This window comes from Chaetura pelagica, unplaced genomic scaffold (assembly GCF_000747805.2).
Source record: "Chaetura pelagica isolate M959 unplaced genomic scaffold, ChaPel_1.0 scaffold1529, whole genome shotgun sequence".
NCBI lineage: Eukaryota > Metazoa > Chordata > Aves > Apodiformes > Apodidae > Chaetura > Chaetura pelagica.
Window position 1 is genome coordinate 9,893 of NW_009954602.1, and position 2,021 is coordinate 11,913.

Below are 2,021 nucleotides of genomic sequence, written 5' to 3' on the forward strand. Positions count from 1 at the left end.
GTTCGTTGGGGGTGGGGATTTCCTTGCTTAGGGTTGGGGATGTCCTTCCTTAGGGTTGGGGATGTCCTTCCTTGGGGTTGGGGATGTCCTTCCTCAGGGTTGGGGATGTCCTTCCTTAGGGTTGGGGATGTCCTTCCTTGGGGTTGGGGATGTTCTTCCTTAGGGTTAGGGATGTCCTTCCTTGGGGTTGGGGATGTCCTTCCTTGGGGGTGGTTGTGTTGATGGACACCACAGGAGGCCCCGGCTGTCGTAGAGCTTGAAATCCTGGCGTTGGGTCAGTTTGGCTCGGCTTTGGGCAGCCACCTGGGAACACCCAGGCTGGGAACCACCTCAAAAAGTGGCTGGAGGGCTTGAATGTCTCCCCTTCTCCCCTCCAGTTCAGCTACGGTGAGGAGGACCTGGCCCCCAACACGGCCAACATCCAGATGACCTTCCTGCGCCTCCTGTCCACCGAGGGCTCCCAGAACCTCACCTACCACTGCAAGAACAGCGTGGCCTACATGGACGAGGAGACAGGGAACCTGAAGAAGGCCATCCTCATCCAGGGCTCCAACGACGTGGAGATCAGAGCTGAGGGCAACAGCAGGTTCACCTACAGCGTCTTGGAGGACGGTTGCACGGTGAGGGGAGCAGGGGCAAGGGGTGGGTGGTCCAGGGAGGTTGTGGGGGCTCCATCCCTGGGGGTGTTGAAGGGCAGGTTGGATGGGGCTTGGAGCAGCCTGGGCTGGTGGGAGGTGTCCCTGCCCATGCAGGGGTTGGATCTGGATGGTCTTTAAGGTCCCTTCCAACCACAACCATTCTATGAGTCTGAGTCTAAGGGAGAGAAAGACATAGATGATGAGTTGGGGTTCATGGAGACCTCTGAGGAGTGGGGTCCCCAAGGGTTGGTACTGAGACCAGGGCCACTTAACATCATCTTTGGACATGGGTGGTGGGATGGATGTCCCCTCAGCCAGGTGCTGAGGACAGGCTGGGCTTGAAAGTGGCAGTGGGGAGCTGGAGGTTGGAGCTGAGGAGGAACTTGTTGGCTGGGAGGGTGGGGAGAGCCTGGGCCAGGGAAGCTGTGGCTGCCCCATCCCTGGGGGTGTTGAAGGGCAGGTTGGCTGGAGCAGCCTGGGCTGGTGGGAGATGTCCCTGCCCGTGCAGGGGGTGGGATCTAGATCATCTTTAGCTCCTGGGATGGTTTGGGTTGGAAGGGACCTTCAAGCCCATGCAGAGGGTGGGACTGGATGATCCCCAAGGTCCCTCCAACCCAACCCGTTCCACGATTCAACCCGAAGTCGGTTTGAAGGCTTCAAGGCCACCTCACAACCCCCTCCCTCCATTTTCTCTCCCCCCAACCCCCCCCATCAGAAACACACTGGGAAGTGGGGCAAGACAGTGATCGAGTACCGCTCCCAGAAGACCTCCCGGCTGCCCCTTGTGGACTTTGCCCCCATGGACATTGGTGGCCCCGAGCAGGAGTTCGGGGTGGAGATCGGCCCCGTGTGCTTCTTGTAACCAGCGTCGGGTCGGTGGGGCTGGTGGTGCTGGTGGTTGTGTTGGTTTCTTTTTGAATTTTGTGTTGTTTTTTTGTTTTTTTTTTCCAAATCCAATTCCATAACCCCCCCCCCAAAACAAAAACACACCCCCAACTTCCCAAGGAACCTGAGAACTTCCCATCATCTCCTCCCACTCGTGCACTGAACGGCTGCGACGACCCTTCATCTCCCCCGAGGCCGGGCAGGTTGTGAAAGGTTCCCCCCCCAAAAAAACAACAAACACCCCCAAAATCCAAACCCACAACCATTTTTATTTATTTATTCCCTTCCCCTCGGACCTATTTTTTAGGTCAGGAGGTGGGAAATCAAAGTGGTTCCTCCCTGGAGGAGAAATAAATCACTCCAGGCAACTCCAGGGAGGCAGGAATCCCCTTCCCTGCCCCTTCCCAACATCATGAGTGCTCGTGGATGATAGGACCCCCCAAAAACACCTCCCCCCCCCCCCCCCAAAACAAATGAGGCTTTTTCTTTGAAACCCGG

The 2,021-nt window shown here is 57.3% G+C and overlaps 1 protein-coding gene across 1 annotated transcript in view; it reads left to right on the forward strand.

Moving 5' to 3' along the window:
• LOC104395705 (collagen alpha-1(II) chain-like) overlaps positions 1 to 1,506 on the forward strand; it is a 4,901-nt gene extending 3,395 nt beyond the window's left edge. Inside the window, exons 5-6 of the mRNA XM_010005435.1 lie at positions 378 to 620; positions 1,354 to 1,506. Coding sequence (XP_010003737.1) covers positions 378 to 620; positions 1,354 to 1,500 — 390 coding nt within the window. The 3' untranslated portion in view covers positions 1,501 to 1,506. The remainder of the gene's footprint in view (positions 1 to 377; positions 621 to 1,353) is intronic.
• Positions 1,507 to 2,021: the final 515 nt, after the last annotated feature.